Below are 17832 nucleotides of genomic sequence, written 5' to 3' on the forward strand. Positions count from 1 at the left end.
TACCTCCCCCGGGGACTTTGGATCCCGCAGGGATCTCCTGCTCCAGTGGGTGGGGGTTTGTGAGCTGTGGGAGAGACGAAAATGAACGTCCGTTTGCAATCCTTTGTGCGTTTGCGTCCCCAGCGTGTGCCGCTTATGGAGGGAGTGTGTGCGCAGAGTGTTGCGGACCCATCGGAGCGTAACCTGGATCTCCGCAGGCCTGGCCGAGGCCAGCCACCTGGAGAGGCATTGCTTGGTTCGCGTAGTAGCAGAGGAGCTTGAGGCAAGTAGCAAGGGGTGTCATGCACAGTCATTTGCAGGTTGGTGGTTCAGTCTTTTGAGAACTATTTTTTTTTAAATCCCAGTTTTGTTAATTCAAGGAACATCTTCTTGTGCCGGGAAAAGATTTTGTAAACATCAGTTTTAGTGACTACACGGTAAAGATGTGTCATGATTTATTTGACCATTCATCAAATGTTGAGCCTTTTAAGTGTGCACATTTTCACTATTAACAACAACGCTGTGCAGAACCTTCCCTTCACCTGCTTCCCTTGAAGCAAGTTTTTGTTGTCTTTTACCGGGAAGACAACTGGGTGTGTCTTGCTCAGTGTAGCACACCTAGAAAGCCAAGAACCAAAACTTAAAGCCAAATAGTTCAACTTTCCATCCTGTACTCTTTTGCTTCTCTGGCCCCCAACTTCAAAAGGGGAGCCAACACCTGGAGAGATGAAGACTCGGACTGTGGAGTTGGAGGGACTGCAGGGTGTACCATCTCTCTGGGGAGTGGAAGGGAGCCCTTTGACAGTGAAGTGCCAACCTGCTGCTCTGTCACTGTTTAGTACGGCTTACAGACATAACTACGGTGCAGCTGTCACAATCAGGAAATTATCACTGATACATTTCTACCATTTTGTCCTCAGACTCGGTTCAGATTTTGCCAGTTGTCCCAGTAAGGTTCTTCATGGCAAAAAGATCTGTTCCCAATTGTAAGTTGCTCTAAGTAAGTCATGTTTCTTTAATCTCCTTTGATCTGGAACAGTTTCACAAGCTTTGCTTGATTTTTCCAAATCTTGACACCTAGGAAAATTGCAGGCTATTTTGTAGAACATCCATCAATTGTGTCTTTGGCAGGAAATAATCACAGAAGTGATGCTGTGCTCTTTTCGCGGCATCCTTAGGTGGCATGTGATTTCCATTGGTCTCGTTATTGGTGGTATTACCTTTGATTACTCAATTAAGGTGGTGCTTGCCAAGTGTCTTCACTAAAATCACTGTTCTGTAATGATTGAGTGTTTTGTGAAGAGATCATTTGAAACTATGTAAATATCGTGTTTCAGTGCGTTTATTTGTATCTGTACACTCTCGGAGTCTTATTTAATTCAGTGGGCTATAATCTGTTACTGTATTTTGGTGCTCAAATTACGCCCCCCCCCCCCTGCAGTTTGGCTAGTGGGAGCTCCTTCAGGCTGGCTTCAGTGTCTTTTTAGAGATGACTGCATTATCTTTGAGCACTTTTCTTTTTTCTGGCACAAGATGTTCTAAGCTTGTCTTGGGTTTTACCTGCTTTGGTCCTGGAATTGGTCATTAAGCCCTGGCTCCTTTTGATGGAGTGTGGTATTTAGAAATCAAGGTCTAGACTCTTTTAGTGTACTCCTTGCCATTGAGGGATTTGCTGCTCCAAAGCCCAGTCATTAGACAGAGCCAAGGAGTGTATGTATGTATATACATGCATGTGTATGTATATACATCAGCATACACATATACACGTTTACAACTATATGTATGTGGAAACTCATCAGTTCACACAGGTGCATCCTTTTCTAATCAAGTGCAAGATGCTTTCTAGTTTTGTCTCTGCTCATATTTGTACCTCCCTTTTGGGCAAAGGGAAACTGGTTCTCATCATTCTTAATGTATTTAGATATTACCTCAGTGCCCCATATGTAACCACTCTTCTGTTTCCCCCTTCCTTGGGTGGTCTTTCTCCTTACCTTGTCTGGGCTCTGGAACTCTCATCCCAGGGAGCTGGCCAGTATCCAAAGGCAGGCTTGTAGAAAACTTTTCTTCTCTGGTGCTTTGTCCCAACTCCTGCCATTTTTCCAGAAGTTTATCATTTGGAAGAATTCAAAATGCAAGCAGGCTTTTTTCCTCAGAAGTGTTCTCTGGAGCATCGTTTATAATAAGGGATACTAAAAAACCGAATATTAATTTAATAAATAAGGCTATTAAATTATAAACTGTAAGTGTATTAATGACAAGAGCAAATGTTGATTTTAAAAGTGAAAACATTATAAAATTATATATTTAGTATCATCTGAATTATTAAAGACCAAAAGGGAGAGTAGAAAAGAAAGCCAAAATAGCTTTTTTTTTCTATTTAATGTTTTTTAAAAGTTTTCTCTCTGTGGTCATCGTTTTCAAATTTTTACCACAACAGGCATTATTTTTCTATAGCTTTAAGAGTTTATACATTGTGGTGGCTGTTAATAGCCAGACAGACTAAGGTATGAATTGTAGCTTTGGCATATACCAGCGGTGTGACTTTGAAAAAGCTACTTAACTTCTCTGAGCCTCAGGTGCTATCTCCATAAAATAAAAAGAAAAATAATAATTTTCCTGTGCCCTTATAGAGTTGTTGTAAGGATTAAATAATGAAAAGGTAATGCATATAACACATTACTTATAGTACTAGGAGCGTAAGTTCTCAATAGATGTCTGTTAAATAGTCTTTTATTAGTATCATTATTAAAGTTCACATAGTTATAGTAATGCCCTTAGAGGAGTTCCTCCATTATAGTAAACTGCTGGTGAGACAAAAACATGAAAACTCTATCCAAATCATACGTGCTGTTTATTTGTGTTTTCCAAGTTATCTAGTGGACATGGGCACTTTTATAGCTATAAAGAAAGTTGATTTAACTTTTCTATTAGAAATATTTTAAAGTCCGCCAGGCACGGCGGCTCATGCCTATAATCCCAGCACTTTGGAAAGCCGAGGCAGGCAAATCGCTTGAGGTCAGGAGTTAGAGAACAGCCTGGCCAACATGGTGAAACCCCTGTCTCCGCTAAAAATATTAATATAAATATTTAAAAATATTAAATACTTAAAAATATCAAATTTATAAATAAAAATATTAAAGTACAAAAATTGGCTGGGCGTGTTGGTGCAAACCTGTAATCGCAGCTACTCAGGTAGCTGAGGTACCAGAATCGCTTGAACTGGGGAGATGGAGTTTGCGTGAGCCCAGATTGCGCCACTCCAGCCTGGGTGATACTCTGTCTCAAAAAAAAAAAAAAGAAAAGAAATATTTTAAAGTCTGCCAAAAGCTTTATAAAACAACTTGCCATTTGTAACTTCTTTGAACAGTGGAATGTGGTGCTAGCTGTCTTAACTGTGCTCTGAGAACATTTCATGTTGAGACTTGTTATGTCACTTCTTCTAGTGTGAATTAGGACGGAAAATTCAGCAGTTGCTTTTCATTGGGTGCCAGGAGAGGGAGATTCATAAAATCTCAGGACCAGACTTTTAATCCTTGTTCAGGAGTAAGAAACCTGAGGCCTAAAAGCTTGATGAGGGTTATTCTGCTGGTTTGTGGCAGAGTTGCCACTAAGACCTAAATCTGTTTTTTGTTTTGTTTTGTTTTTGAGACAGAGTCTTGCCTGTTGTCCAGGCTGGAGTGCAGTGGCCTGATCTCAGCTCAGTGCAGCCTCCACCTTCTGAGTTCAAGTGATTGTCCTGCCTTAGCCTTCTGAGTAGCTGGGACTACAGGTGCACGCCACCGCACCCAGTTAATTTTTGTATTTTAGTAGAGATGGGGTTTCACCCTGTTGGCCAGACTGGTCTCACCCTGGCCTCAGGTGATCCACCCACTGGCCTCCCAGAGTGCTGAGATTACAGGCGTAAGCCACGGTCCCTGGCCCCTAAATCTCTTTGAGTTCTCTCTCCTTTACTCACTATACCAGGCATCACAGATTCAGATGACTTGAAGGTCAGGCAGTTAGGTGAAGAGGGTCAGGTAGCTCAACAGAGTGGTAGCACCATGGCAGACTGGAAAGGCTTGCCTCCATTTAGCCTTAGTTAAGAGGCACGTAGTCTAAGTGTTGCCAAAATGTCCAGTTTTTAAAAAGAATCTGGAAATCCACATTTTATGTAAAAATTCGGTGGAATTTTGAACATTGGCATTCAGTTTACATTTTCTGAAAATGCTGTGTGGAGCAAGGAAACTATATCTGTAGGTCTTGGGCAGCCATGGGCCCCACAGGCCATCATGCTATCTGTCTCTTTTATTAGTTTATCTATATAGAATGTATTCTGAAACATCTTGGCATTCCCCCAAATTATAATGGACCAACTTTTTTTTTTCCCACTTTACCAATAGTGAGGCTTTGCTATATGCTAAGTACCTCATGGACCAACTTTTTTTTTTTTTTTTTTTTTCCATTTAACCAATAATGAGGCCTTGCTATATCCTAAGTACTTCATTTTATTCTGGTAGTAAAAAATATTTGAAAATAGCTAGCTTAGAAAAATATATTCATCATTTTCATTTAATTCAGCTGCTTTGCCACTTGTCTTTAATTGGAAAGTTTAGTTGAAAACAAGTGAGTCTGAATAAGCCCAGCTCATAGGGGAGATAGGGCACAAATAAGATTAACTAGGGGTAAGGGATGTTGCATCTGAGGTCCAGAGTACTGAGGGAGTTTAGGAAAAGGTTTTGGAGAGGAGGTGGCACTTAAAGTGTCTCTAGAGGGAAACAGTCTTAAGTTCTACAGGAACAGAGCAATAGAACACATGGGGAAGTGGGTGTGTCTGGATAGTATTAATAGTAAGCTAAGGGGCCCTGAAGGATGCCTTGTTGTCAAGGCTGGAAATGGAGGCTTGGAGTATTTGATTTAATGAGCAGTGAAAAGAGGAGTGATTCCCCATTACTGAGATTTTTCTGATACTGTAATGCCTGTTCATATAAAGCAAGTGTGTCTCTTGCTGGTACTTGATGTTTTTGTTCTAAGAGCTTCAGTTATTAAGAAAATGAACTTCTTGGCCGGGCGCGGTGGCTCAAGCCTGTAATCCCAGCACTTTGGGAGGCCGAGACGGGCGGATCACGAGGTCAGGAGATCGAGACCATCCTGGCTAACACGGTGAAACCCCGTCTCTACTAAAAAATAAAAAAAAAATTAGCCGGGCGAGGTGGCAGGTGCCTGTAGTCCCAGCTACTCGGGAGGCTGAGGCAGGAGAATGGCGGGAACCCGGGAGGCGGAACTTGCAGTGAGCTGAGATCCGGCCACTGCACTCCAGCCCGGGCGACAGAGCGAGACTCCGTCTCAAAAAAAAAAAAAAAAAGAAAATGAACTTCTTGAGGGCTGGAATGAAGAAATAGTAGGTGTTTAGTAAATGAACTGAAAATGAAAGAGCATGAGTGAAAAGTAAATGAGAAGTAGATTGACTCAGAATGCCAACATTGACCTGAAAGAAGGTAGGGCACCAGCAGTTTGGATGAGGTGATACTTTTTTTTTTTTTAATTTAAGTTCTGGGATACATGTGCAGAACGTGCAGGTTTGTTACATAGGTATACGCGTGCCATGGTGGTTTGCTGCACCCATCAACCTGTCATCTACATTAGGTATTTCTCCTAATGCTATCCCTCCCATAACCCCCCACTCCCTGACAGGCCCTGGTGTGTGATGTTCCCCTCCCTGTGTCCACGTGTTCTCATTGTTCAACTCCCACTTATGAATGAGAACATGCGGCATTTGGTTTTCTGTTCCTGTGTTAGTTTGCTGAGAATGATGGTTTCCAGCTTCATTCATATCCCTGCAAAGGATGTGAACTCATCCTTTTTTATGGCTGCATAGTATTCCATGGTGCATATGTGCCACGTTTTCTTCATCCAGTCTATCATTGATGGGCATTTGGGTTGGTTTCAAGTCTTTGCTGTTCTGAACAGTGCTGCAGTAAACATGCATATGCACATGTCTTTATAGTAGAATGATTTATAATCCTTTGGGTATATACCCAGTAATGGGATTGCTGGGTCAAATGGTATTTCTCTTTCTAGATCCTTGAGGAATCATCACAGTGTCTTCCACAGTGGTTGAACTAATTTACACTGCCACCAACTGTGTAAAAGTGTTCCTGTTTCTCCACATCCTCTCCAGCATCTGTTGTTTCCTGACTTTTTAATGATCGCCACCCTAACTGGTGTGAGATGGTATCTCATTTTAGTTTTGATTTGCATTTCCCTAATGACCAGTGATGATGAGCCTTTTTTCATATGTTTGTTGGCCGCATAAATGTCTTCTTTTGAGAAGTGTGTGTTCATATACCTTGCCCACTTTTTGATGGTGGTGTTTTTTTCTTGTAAATTTGTTTAAGTTCCTTGTAGATTCTGGATATTAGCCCTTTGTCAGATAGATAGATTGCAAAAATTTTCTCCCATTCTGTAGGTTGCTTGTTCACTCTGATGATAGTTTCTTTGGCTGTGTAGAAGCTCTTTAGTTTAATTAGATCCCATTTCTCAATTTTGGCTTTTGTTGCCATTGCTTTTGGTGTTTTAGTCATGAAGTCTTTGCCCATGCTTGTGTCCTGAATGGTATTGCCTAGATTTTCTTCTAGGGATTTTATGGTTTTAGGTCTTACACTTACATCTGTAATCCATCTTGAGTTAATTTTTGTATAAGGTGTAACGAAGGGGTCCAGTTTTAGTTTTCTGCATATGGCTAGCCAGTTTTCCCAACACCATTTATTAAATAGTTAATCCTTTTTCTGTTGCTTGTTTTTGTCAGGTTTGTCAGATATCAGATGGTTGTAAATGTGTGGTGTTATTTCTGAGGCCTCTATTCTGTTCCATTGGTCTGTATATCTGTTTTGGTACCAGTACCATGCTGTTTTGGTTACTGTAGTCTTATAGTATAGTTTGAAGTCAGGTAGTATGATACCTTCAGCTTTGTTCTTTTTGGTTAGGATTGTCCTGGCTATATGGGCTCTTTATTGATTCCATATGAAATTTAAAGTAGTTTTTTCTAATTCTGTGAAGAAAGTCAATGGTAGCTTGATGGGGATAGCATTGAATCTCTAAATTATTTTGGGCAGTATGGCCATTTTCACAATATTGATTCTTTCTATCCACGAGCATGGGATGTTTTTCCATTTGTTTGTGTCTTCTCTTACTTTCTTGAGCAGTGGTTTGTAGTTCTCCTTGAAGAGGTCCTTCACATTCCTTGTAAGTTGTATTTCTAGGTATTTTATTCTTTTTGTAGCAGTTGTGAATGTGAGTTCACTCATGATTTGGCTGTCTGTTATTCGTGTGTAGGAATGCTTGTGATTTTTGCACATTGATTTTGTATCCTGAGACTTTGCTGAAGTTGCTTATCAGCTTAAGGAGATTTTGGACTGAGATGACTGGGTTTTCTAAATATACAGTCATGTCATACGCAAACAGAGACAATTTGACTTCCTCTCTTCCTATATGAATACCCTTTATTTCTTTCTCTTGCTTGATTGCCCTGGCCAGAACTTCCAATACTGTGTTGAATACGAGTGGTGAGAGAGGGCATCCTCGTCTTCTGCGGGTTTTCAAAGGGAATGCTTCCAGCTTTTGCCCATCCAGTATGATATTGGCTGTGGGTTTGTCATAAATAGCTCTTATTATTTTGAGGTACGTTCCATCAATACCTAGTTTATTGAGAGTTTTTAGCATGAAGTGGTGTTGAATTTTATCAGAGGCCTTTTGTGCATCTGTTGAGATAATCATGGTTTTTGTCATCGGTTCTGTTTATGTTATGGATTACGTGTATTGATTTGCATATGTTGAACCAGCCTTGCATCCCAGGGATGAAGCTGACTTGATTGTGGTGGATAAGCTTTTTGATGTGCTGCTTGATTCGGTTTGCCAGTATTTTACTGAGGATTTTCACATCGATATTCATCAGGGATATTGACCTGAAATTTTCTTTTTTTGTTGTGTTTCTGCCAGGTTTTGGTATCAGGATGATGCTGGCCTCAAAAAATGAGTTAGGGAGGCATCCCTCTTTTTCTATTGTTTGGAATAGTTTCAGAAGGAATGATATCAGTTCCTCTTCGTACCTTTGGTAGAATTTGGCTGTGAATTCGTCTGGTCCTGGGCTTTTTTTGCTTGGTAGGCTATTACTGCCTTAATTTCAGAACTTGTTATTGGTCTATTCAGAGATTCGACTTCCTCCTGATTTAGTCTTGGGAGAGGGTATGTGTCCAGGAATTTATCCATTTCTTCTAGATTTTCTAGTTTACTTGCATATAGGTGTTTATAGTATTCTCTGATGACAGTTTGTATTTCTGTGGGATCAGTGGTGATATCCCCTTTATCATTTTTTATTGTGTGTATTTGATTCTTCTCTCTTTATTAGTCTGGCTAGCGGTCTGTCTATTTTGTTAGTCTTTTCAGGAAACCAGCTCCTGGATTCATTGAGTTTTTGAAGGATTTTTCATGTTTCTATCTCCTTCAGTTCTGCTCTGATCTTAGTTGTTTCTTGTCTTCTGCTAGCTTTTGAATTTGTTTGCTCTTGCTTCTTTAGTTCTTTTAATTATGATGTTAGGGTGTTGATTTTAGATCTTTCCCGCTTTCTCCTGTGGGCATTTAGTGCTATAAATTTCCCTCTAAACACTGTTTTAGCTGTGTCCCAGAGATTATGGTACATTGTGTCTTTGTTCTCATTGGTTTCAAAGAACATCTTTATCTCTGCCTTCATTTTGTTATTTGGCCAGTAGTCATTCAGGAGCAGGTTGTTCAGTTTCCATGTAATTGTGCGGTTTTGAGTGAGTTTTTTAATCCTGAGTTCTAATTTCATTGCACTGTGGACTGGGTGATACTTTAGGGGACTATGCAGAAGCACTCATGGATTCATGGGATCCAATTCCAATTTTTTTTTTTTTTTTTTGCAGAATGTTCGCATCTTACCACATACAGTTCTTTACATGGCTGATTCAGAAACTTTCATTAGTCTGGAAGAGTGTCGTGGCCATAAGAGAGGTAAATATCAAAAGAAAAGCTTTTGTTTCTGTTTTTTTCCATCATGTGCCTTCTGTTTGGAGTTCAATATTGTACTTGTCCTGAGAGTTAATCGACTTTCTGAGGCTCTGGGACTGCCACCTGTAGTATGCATGCATGTATCTATCTTTGAACCTTGAGGAACCCTTTCTGCTTCAGATTGATTTCTAAACCTTGTAGTGTAATTGAAACAAATTCATTAGAAAGGTGTTTTTCTCAATTTGAGATGCTTTAATTCTCCAGGCACTTTTTATTATTAAAACAGGTTGTATGACTTTGGCTATTCAGGCCTTTTGCTATATTGGAACATGAGGTCCCATTTACCAAAGCTATGTAGAGAAATGGTGCATTTTTGGCTGGCTGAGGGAAAAGGCAGAATAGGTATTCAAGATGGGCATACATAGGCCCCAAGTTAGACTTAGATAATGGATTCTTATTGTCTAATTTGAATCCAGTTAACTGTTGATGCAAATAGTAGTTATACTGCAATATCAGCTGAACAGAAAGGTACAGTAGCAAGTCTAAAATTCAGCTGTTACTGCTAAATTTGACATCACTGGGGCAAAAGCATTATATGAACAGAGAGGAAAAGCAGACTAGTGGTGCAAAAGGTCAGATTTAGAATTTAAAAGCCAGGACCAAAACAGGTAAAGTGTTTGTTTTAATCAATGCTTTTAGACCTTTATTTAGAGCATTCTCGTGTCAGGTGACTTAAATATTTCCAGTATTTGCTTTTTTACTTTTTCATTGTCAGATTTGACTTTAAATGGATGATATTTAATCATTTTGCTAATGTATTTTTACAGCAAGGAAAAGAACTAGTATGGAAACAGCACTTGCCCTTGAGAAGCTATTCCCCAAACAATGCCAGGTCCTTGGGATTGTGACCCCAGGAATTGTAGGTGAGAAAAATTAGCAACTTGATGATTTCCTCCTTGCATTAATGTGGGGTCCTTTGGATTGGTGAATTATTTTTAGCTTGGAATCACATTTCTGTTTCTGGACATCTAAAATACAATAAAGTCAGTCATATTTACCATGGCTTTATATTTGCCTTATATTAATGTTTATTAAGTTATTGTGGTATTTCTCATCTCAAGGCTACCTGTATAATGCATATCTAGTAGTCATTCATAAGAGGGGAAAGATCTCATTCTGCCTCCCTCCAAATTAGGAAGTATTTGTGGGCATTTTCAGAGTTTTGTCAGTTCAAGCAGTATTGTTTCTGGTGGGTAGGGGTGAGATAGGACTGGGATTAGGAGCAAAGATGGGCCTTGTTAGGAAATTTCTGTTTCTCTGCTTTGGTACCACTCTTTGACATTTATAGCCTGAGGCTGTGCCCCTTTCCATGCTTGATTGCTGCTGGTGAATTTTTGCTGATTTTTATTATTTTTATTATTTTTTATTCTTTTCTGTAGTTAACTGGGGGAGGAGAGATTCTGTTGAGGCAGTAATGGTACAGTGGTTAGATACCTGGATTGGAATGCCAGCTGTACTGCTTAGTATCGTATGACTTTGAGCAAGTTACCTAACTTCACGGGGCTTCACTATCCTCATCAAGGAAGTGGGGATGATGACAATAGTACCTTCCTTGGAGGGTTGTGAGAATTAAATGAGTTAACACTTGTAAAGCATAGAGATAACACAGAAAGCAGTAAGTAAATGTTCGCTGTCATGTATTTATTGTTATTTTTTTTTTAGATGGAGTTTTACTCTTGTCGCCCAATCTGGAGTGCAATGGCGTGATCCCCACTCACTGCAACCTCTGCCCCCTAGATTCAAGCGATTCTCCTGCCTCAGCCTCCCAAGTAGCTGGGATCACAGGCGCCCACCACCACCACGCCTGGCTATTTTTTGTATTTTTAGTAGAAACCGGGTTTCACCATGTTGGCCAGGCTAGTCTTAAACTCCTAACCTCAGGTGATCCACCACCTCAGCCTCCCAAAGTGCTGGGATTACAGGTGTGAGCCACCACACCTGGCCACTGTTACGTTTTTTAGTTCTAACTCAGCAGTACTGTACTGAGAATTGTCATTTTTAATCTTCACTGAAAGAGTTTTGATCTGAATTTGAGTCTTGTACCGTGAGGTAAGAAGAATTTCACGTGTTTACAAATGAATATTATTTGTTCAGTTGCTCTAGCTTTGGTTTCTAAAGGGCTTAACATTTTTTTTAAAAAAAGAGCTTATTTCTTTTTGGCTGGGCATAGTAGCTCATTCCTGTAATCCCAGCACTTTAGGAGGCCGAGGCAGGCGGATCACTTGAAGTCAGGAGTTGGAGACCAGCCTGGCCAACATGGCAAAACCCCATCTTACTAAAAAATGTAAAAATTGACCAGGCACGGTGGCTCACATCTGTAGTCACAGCACTTTGGGAGGCCAAGTTGGGTGGATCATGAGATCAGGAGTTCAAGACCAGCCTGGCCAACATGGTGAAACCCCATCTCTACCAAAAATACAAAAATTAGCCGGGCATGGTGGCAGGCACCTGTAATCCCAGCTGCTCAGGAAGCTGAAGCGGGAGAATTGCTTGAGCCCAGGAGGCAGAGTTTGCAGTGAGCCGAGATCATGCCATTGCAGTCCAGCCTGGGTGATAGAGCAAGACTCTGTCTCAAAAAAAAAAAGAAGGTAAATTAGCTGGGCATGGTTGGCTCATGCCTGTAATTCCAGCTACTTGGGAGGCTGAGGCAGGAGAATTGTTGGAAACCGAGAGGCAGAGTTTGCACCACTTCACTCCAGCCTGGGTGACAGAGTGAGACTGTCTCCAAAAAAAAAAAAAAAGTTTTTTTTTTTTTTATGCTAATAATATTTATTTTTAGAAGAAGAAAAATTAGAAGATTCAGGTAAGCAAAAGCAAAACAATTAAGCACCTTTAAGCACCACAGAGTTAACCACTCTTATGATGTTAACCTTTATTTATATATGTATGTAAATATAAAAAACCAGAATAAAATTTTCTATAGACTTGTAACCTACTGTGTTAGTCTGCTAGGGCTACCATAACAAAATACCACAGACTGGGTGGCTTAAACAACGGAAGCTTATTTTCTCACAGTTTGGGAGGCTAGATGTCCAAGATTGGGGATGGCCTTTCTGAAGCTTGCTTACAGCTGCTTTCTCACTGTGTTCTCATGTGGCCTTTTCTTTGTACATAAGCATGCCTGGTGTCTCTTCCTCTTTTGGATTAGGGCCCTACCCTTATGACCTCATTTAATTTTTTTTTTTTTTTTTTTTTTTTTTTGAGACGGAGTCTCGCTCTGTGGCCCAGGCTGGAGTGCAGTGGCCGGATATCAGCTCACTGCAAGCTCTGCCTCCCGGGTTTACGCCATTCTCCTGCCTCAGCCTCCTGAGTAGCTGGGACTACAGGTGCCCACCACCTCGCCTGGCTAGTTTTTTGTATTTTTTAGTAGAGATGGGGTTTCACCGTGTTAGCCAGGATGGTCTCGATCTCCTGACTTCGTGATCCGCCCGTCTCGGCCTCCCAAAGTGCTGGGATTACAGGCTTGAGCCACCGCGCCTGGCCTACCTCATTTAATCTTAACTATCTCTTTAAAGGCCTTATCTCCGAATATAGTCACATGGGGGGTTAGGGCTTCAACATGAATTTGGGGTAGGCAGTAGGGAGGGGGATGACACAGTTCAATCTGTAATATCTACCTGTAAAATTCAGAGCATATTACAAACATATTTCTATGTCTATAAATATACATTTGTTATCATTTTAATGGCTATATTCTATGATACCAGTGTAACTTTTAATCTCAATACCAGTGTGGGACATTCAGGTTTTTTCTGTTTATTTCCTATTTGAAATTATGTGATAAAATACTTGGGTATATATATACTTTATATAATTGTCAAATATTTTTAGGGTAAACTTTTAAAAATTGGAATTGCTGTGAAAGTGTATTTACTACTCCCCCAACTTTTTATTTTGAAAAGTATGGAAAAGTTGAAAGAATAATAGAATAGCATGATAAATACCCATATACCCTTTATCTAGTTTAGCAGTTGAAAAAATTTTGCAACATTTGTGTTTTCTCACTTTGCTTATACAAAATTTCTTTCTGAACCATTTGAAAGTTAAATTGCAAACATCATGACACTACACCCTAAAACTGTCAAAGCTGAAAAACTTTTACTCAGATAGTGGCTTGTTAGCTTGATGATTATCTTAGTGACCTAGACTGTGGTTATCTAGTTTTTACTGAATGTATTGATGAAACTGTTTAACTTTTTCTCTAGTGACTCCAATGGGATCAGGTAGCAATCGACCTCAGGAAATAGAAATTGGAGAATCTGGTTTTGCTTTATTATTCCCTCAAATTGAAGGAATAAAAATACAACCCTTTCATTTTATTAAGGATCCAAAGAATTTAACATTAGAAAGACATCAGCTCACTGAAGTAGGTAAGTTACTTTTATTTATCATTAACTGCTCATTTTATTGATTAATTTTGATTTCTTTGTAATTCTGGCTGGTTGGTGGATATTAGGTTCCTTTGGGAGAATCTGAATTAAGTACACCTGTTACTGGAGCTGTGGCTAATTCAAACAGATGATTCACAGAGGCCAGTATGATACACGTTTGGTAGAATTGATTTACTTTTTAAATTATTTTACTTGCATTAAAGCCAAGAGACCCAGAGATGAAACTTTTTTCATAAATACTCTGTTGATGATAAACTTGTTTGTATTTAATTCTGAATTTTAAGGAATTCTTGCTCTAATAGTTTATTTCATTTTGCTCTATTTGTATTTTGTTAACCTATTTTTTTTTTATTCTAGTAACAAGCGTTTTAGAAGTTTTTAGAAGATGCAGGTTAGTTCTTTGTGAACTAATTAGAAAGATGGGAACAACTAAAGTGACCCTGATGAGTGTTAGGAAAGGTATGAGTTAAGGCAAGTCTATCAAGCAAGGGGTATGCTGGGAAACATCCCACAGGTAGTGTGGATGGAGCCCTGAAGTGAATTTGAAGAGGTAAAGGGTTGGCTTAGTGTCTAAGCTTAGATGGGAAAGCATCTAAGTTAATAATATAATCAACAACTAACAAGTTACTCAAGGAAAGCAGCATTAAAGCCTTTTATCTATATCTGCAAATGAATTGATTGAATTCACTTAATTCATTAAAAATCACTGTTGGCATAAAAGCTATTCAGTAGTAACACCTCATTTTTGCATAGATCAGCCAGCCTGTAGAGATAAACCTCTGTTATTTGAAATGGGACTTAAACCAGGAGGAGTAAAAAATTGTGTAGCACCAAAGGTAAAATTTCTTTTACTGATGAGGAAAAAAGGGGGTATACACATTGAGACTAGTTTTTACAACTATCCCTGACAATGTGAAAAAACAAAACAAAACTTGCAAGTCGGTGAATGGGAGGGGAAGCGCGGAACAAGAGGCATTAGCAGCAAAGACTAGCAGCTGGGAGCCTCTTAATAATGTGGAAGAGGGTGGTCAGGTCAAGGTAGGTGATGGAAAGTCTCAACAGCCAGCTCTGGTGTGACACAGGGTAGTGTAGCTATTAAGAATGCTGACTTAGAAATGAAATCAGTATGTTGAAGAGATATCTGCGCTCATCCATGTTTATTGCAGCACTGTTCACAGTAGCTGGGATATGGAATTAACCTAAGTGTCCATTAGCTGATGAGTAGATAAAGAAAATGTGGTATATATACATAATGAAATGCTCTTCAGCCATAAAGAAGGACATCCTGTCATTTGCATCAGCATGGATGAACCTGGAGGATGTTAAGTGAAATAAAGCCAGGCCCAGAAACTCCAGTAATACATGATCTCACTCATGTGTGGAATCTGAAAATGTTGCTCTCATAGAAATATAGAGTTGAATGGCAGTCACCAGGGTCTGGGTTGGTTGGGAGGGGGTTTGGGGAGATGATGGTCAAAGGATACAAAATTCATTTTGGAGGAATAAGTTCTAGAGGTCTGTTGGACAACATGGAGACTATAGTCAGTGACCATATATTCTTTTTTTTTGGAGACAGAGTCTTACTTTGTTGCCCAGGCTGGAGTGCAATGGCATGATCTCAGCTCACTGCAACCTCTACTTCCTGGGTTCAAGTGATTCTTATGCCTCAGACTCCCGAGTAGCTGGGACTACATGCTGTGTGCACCACCATGCCCAGCTAATTTTTTTTTTTTGTCTTTTTAGTAGAAATGGGGTTTTACCATGTTAGCCAGGGTGGTCTCAAACTCGTGGCCTCAAATGATCCACCTGCCTCAGCCTCCCAAAGTTCTGGGATTACAGGTGTGAGCCACCGTGCCTGGCCCATATACTATATTCTTGAAGAATGCTAAGAGAGTGACTGTTAAGTGTTCTTACTACAAAAATGGTAACTATGTGAGGTAATGCATATGTTAATTAGATTTAACCCTTCCACAATGTATATACACTTCAAAACATGTTATACATTGATAAATACATACAATTTTATCTGTCAGTTAAAAAATAAATGGAAGGTAGTCAACCTTAAAAGATTGCAGGCTTATAGCTACTCTAGTTCTGCTACTTTCTGGCTCTCCAGTTAGGGCAAGTTTTAAAATTTTTCTAAGCCTCCATTTTCCTCATCTATAAAGTGGAAATAACTAACATTGAATTCACAGAATAGTGAAGATTAAATGAAATGACTTCCATAAAACGCTTAGCAACAGTAGATTGTAGCTAGATGCTAGTGTTGGCTTCTACCCTAGGCAGGCTTTACTGTGTGTCACACAGGCCCTTCATCTGTGGTGTGGCCTTGTAGTTTGTGGGGGGAATAGTAAGGTTTTAAGTGTCCTTAGCTCCTTCAGAAGCCGCATGCCAGAGGAGCATACATGTATATTGGCCTGAAGTGACAATTAACGATGGCCAGTGTTTGTGGAGGTACTATATGCCAGGTACTGTGCTGCACAGCACTTCTAATCTTCACCACAGCTTTGCCAGATAGAATTCTTAATGGAATATTTTCAATGAGGAAACTGAACTTTAATGGCAGTAGAGAGTTAAGGCTTTTAGGGTATATAAATAGCAGAGTTAGCAGAAATGTTAAAGCTATTCTAAATTAAGGATGCCAAACTTCCTTTGGTAAAAGGTCAGATAGTGCCTTTAAAACTGACCCATTGTTAAGTGTAAAGGCAAAATGAATTTGAGGAGCAAATGTGGCTATGTGCTGAGCTTATGTGATTTTGTAATATAATGAGACTTGGAGCTAACCAAGTTCAGCAAACGAAGTCTTTTTCAGAGTTGGTCAGGTGGTTAGCAAATAGTAGGTCTGAAACTCAAAGGAATGGCTGTGGCCAGACATGTTGGTTTGAGAGCCATTTGCGTGTTGCCTAGCAGTCTGTAAAAGCATCAAGTGCCATTTTGAAGGCCTTGGAGTAAGCCAGTCCAGGGCAACTTAGCCCAGATTCTGGAAGGATTTATGGCAGCAAATTTAGTACAAGGAAGGAAGAAGATGAAGAATGTGTTGATGTTGACAAGGTGACTATCTATATTCAATTGGCTCATAATGTAGAACTCCTACATTAATTTTATTCAGGCTGGGTATGGTGGCTCATGCCTGTAATTTCAGTACTTTGGAAAGCTGAGGTGGGAGGATCACTTGAGCCCAGGAGTTCGAGACCAGCCTGGACAATATAGTGAGATCCCACCTCTAGAAAAAAACTAAAAAACTAGCCAAGCATGGTGGCACGCACCTGTAGTCCCAGCTACTTAGGAGGCTGAGGTGGGAGGATTGCTTGAGCCCAAGAGGCGGAGGTTGCCATGAGCTGAAGTCACACCACTCTACTGAAGCCTGGGTGACAGAGTGAGACCCTGTCTCAAAAATAAATAAATAAATAAATAATTTATTCACCATGTTAAAGCTGTCATAACTGGATGCAGATTCTGTCTCAGTGACATTCGGGAAAAGGCATGAAGGATACATATACAGTCATGTGTTGCTTAATGATGGGGATGAGTTCTGAGAAATGCATCTTTAGGCAATGTTGTTGTGCGAATGTCATAGTACTTACACAGACCTAGATGTTACAGCCTACTATACATGTAGGCTATACAGTGTAGCCTATTACCCCTAGACTACAAACATGGACAGCATGTTACTGAATACTCTAGGCAGTTGTGACACAATGGTAAGTATTGGTGCATCTGAACATATCTAAACATTAAAAAGGTACAGTAAAAACATGGTATGAAAGACAGTATACGGCTATACGGCACTTAACATGATTGGGATTTGCAAGGCTAGAAGTTGGCTTGGGGTGAGTCAGTGAGTGGTGAGTGAATGTGAAGGCCTAGCCCTGTATACTACTATATAGTTTATAAACACTGTACGCTTAGGCTACATTAAATTAATTGAAACATTTTTGTTCAGCCGGGCACAGTGGCTCATGCCTATAATCCCAGTCATTTGGGAGGTCTGAGGTAGGTGGATCCCTTGAGGTCAGGAATGTGAGACCAGCCTGGTCAGCATGGTGAAACCCCATCTCTACTAGAAATACAAAAATTAGCCGAGCATAGTGGTATGCGCCTGTAGTCCCAGCTACTTAGTAGGCTAAGGCAGGAGAATCGCTTGAACCTGGGAGGCAGAGATTGTAATAAGCCAAGATCACGCCACTGCACTCCAGCCTGGGTGACAGCGAGACTCTTTCTCAATAAAATAAAATAAAATAAAATAGTTCTTTAATAATAAATTAGCTAGACAAAAAAAATTTCCATTTATATCCTTATTCTGTAAGCTGTTTTCCACCTTTAATTTTTTTTTTTTTTTTTTTTTACTTTTTAAGCTTTTTGTTAAAAACTAAAACACAGACACACACATTGGCCTAGG

The 17832-nt window shown here is 39.8% G+C and overlaps 1 protein-coding gene across 2 annotated transcripts in view; it reads left to right on the top strand.

The window, feature by feature from the left end:
* FBXO22 (F-box protein 22) overlaps positions 1-17832 on the top strand; it is a 30184-nt gene that overhangs the window by 501 nt on the left and 11851 nt on the right. Inside the window, exons 2-5 of one of the 2 annotated variants that reach the window (XM_025390654.1) lie at positions 124-262; positions 8898-8985; positions 9810-9905; positions 13248-13412. In XM_025390654.1, the coding sequence (XP_025246439.1) occupies positions 124-262; positions 8898-8985; positions 9810-9905; positions 13248-13412 (488 nt within the window). The remainder of the gene's footprint in view (positions 1-123; positions 263-8897; positions 8986-9809; positions 9906-13247; positions 13413-17832) is intronic. The other variant, XM_025390655.1, reaches the window with a different exon arrangement.

The sequence above is a fragment of the Theropithecus gelada genome, chromosome 7a, assembly GCF_003255815.1.
Source record: "Theropithecus gelada isolate Dixy chromosome 7a, Tgel_1.0, whole genome shotgun sequence".
Lineage (NCBI taxonomy): Eukaryota > Metazoa > Chordata > Mammalia > Primates > Cercopithecidae > Theropithecus > Theropithecus gelada.